The 1,918-nt window shown below is 36.3% G+C and overlaps 1 protein-coding gene across 3 annotated transcripts in view; it reads right to left on the reverse strand.

Moving 5' to 3' along the window:
- Positions 1-6: 6 nt before the first annotated feature.
- Positions 7-1,918, reverse strand: part of LOC102199050 (C-C motif chemokine 3-like) — a 26,647-nt gene continuing 24,735 nt past the window's right edge. For all 3 annotated transcript variants that reach the window (XM_005751194.2, XM_005751193.2, XM_005751192.1), the window contains exons 2-3: positions 319-436; positions 7-168 (exon numbers count right to left, since the gene is read on the reverse strand). In XM_005751194.2, the coding sequence (XP_005751251.1) occupies positions 87-168; positions 319-436 (200 nt within the window). In that variant the 3' untranslated portion in view covers positions 7-86. The remainder of the gene's footprint in view (positions 169-318; positions 437-1,918) is intronic.

The raw sequence follows: 1,918 nt of genomic DNA on the forward strand, positions 1-1,918 counted from the left end.
CTCGAGTCTACAAAGCAGTTTTATGCAGTGACCGATGATTTCTGGCTTGTGACATTTATTGGAGCCATGGCAGATTTTTGATGCATTTATTGTGCTCTTTTGACAAATTCTCTCACTGCCCAATCCTCATCCTGTTTCACACAGAAAAGCCTTTTGGGTGTCTCGATCCTGCAGAAAAATCAGTATCATTATTTTGCTCTCATATTCCCATATTTTACTGTCAATAGCAGAGGTACAGTTTTGATGTGGATAATCATACATGACTTACTTGGCAAATATTAGTGATCGTATCTAAGAGACAATGAAAAACAAACTTACACAAATGCTGGTGTGGAGCACTGACTGTGAGTTTTGTTGATGGAGACGATGTTCGCCTTTGGGATCCGTTTGTCAAAGAAGTCAAAACAGCAAAAGTCAGGTGAATTCACTGCCTTAGCTGTAACAGAGAAACAGGGATTACTCAGTGCTGCGTCTGCTTCTAATGACTTCTCCAACATGTAAAATAAAAAACCTACAATTTCTCGTGTTATAATAACATGTTGAAAAATATTCCTATCCTGTCAAAACTGGGAAAAATCCAACACGAGTGCAAAACAGAACACATAAATAAGAAATCCTGAGTAAGAAAAATATTTTAAACACTTACTAATTGTTATTAATAAGTTTTAATTGTTGTTAATTATGAATCTGACAGAGTAAGTAAAGTAAGTGTTCAAAGTTTATTTATTAACAGGCAGTCACAAAGCGCTGTACACAAACGGCTAAAATAAACAAGAACATTAGTAGCTTAAATAGACAATACAAAAGATTAAATAAAATACGGTAAGGTTAATAGGTCGTTTTAAAATAAAATAAAAACAAACAACAACAAAAAATCCTGTTTAAACAGAAAAGTTTTTAAGTAGTTGTGGTGGTAGACTGTTCCACTGTTCTTGGTGCCACAGACTGAAACGCTCTGTCTGCTCTAGTCTTTAGTCCCGTACGGGGAACAACCATCAAACTCTGAATCTGGGAATGGAGACAACGAGCAGTAGTGTATTTTAAGCCGAGATAAATCATCTGGGGTCTGGGCATTTACTGCTCTGTATCTTAAAACAAGAATTTTAAATTGAATTAAAAAATATATTGGGAGCAAATGTAAAGAATATAAAATAGGAGTGATGTGAGCTTGCTTGCTAGAATGTGTGAGAAGACTGGTCGCAGCATTTTGTATAGCTTCAGGAGAGAAAGAGATGATTTGTCCAAGCTGGTAAACAGGACATTACAATAACCTAAACGTGATGACACAAATGCATGAAGAATTTTTTCTAGTTCAGCTGAGAAGACCATATGATAGAGATGTTCATTAAATAAAAGAAACAGGAACAAAACAAAGATTTTACATGCGAGTCAAGACCCAGAGAAGAATCAAATATTACTCCAAATATTTGACTTAACAGTTGGACAGAAAGAAGCAAGAACCTGATTGATTTTAGCATATAGTTCAGGAGGAGCTATGATCATGGTCTCAGGCTTGTTGTGTTTAAAACAAGTTAATTGCTAGATAGCCAATCAGTAACCTGAGTTAAGCAGTGGACTAGGGTGGACAACCTATCCAGCTGATGAGGTTTAAAAGACATATATATCTAAATGTCATCGGCATAGAAATGATAAGAAATGTCACTAAAAGATTGATTAATGCCAGCTAAAGGAAGAACTTAGAAAGAAAATAATAATGGACCCAAAACTGAACCCTGTGGAACCCCACATGTTAGGGAGGCAATGTTAGAGGAGAACCTGTCTGTTCTAACAGAGAAGGTCCTAAAAGATAAGTAGGAAGAAACCAGTCTAAGGCAAAGCCAGATACACCAGCCAAAACTTCATATCGAAGGCTGCACTGAGATCAAGCAAAATGATCACCGACTTATTCCCCACATCA

Source organism: Pundamilia nyererei, unplaced genomic scaffold (genome assembly GCF_000239375.1).
Source record: "Pundamilia nyererei isolate P.nyererei 1_Seehausen unplaced genomic scaffold, PunNye1.0 scaffold00303, whole genome shotgun sequence".
In the NCBI taxonomy this organism is placed as follows: Eukaryota; Metazoa; Chordata; class Actinopteri; order Cichliformes; family Cichlidae; genus Pundamilia; species Pundamilia nyererei.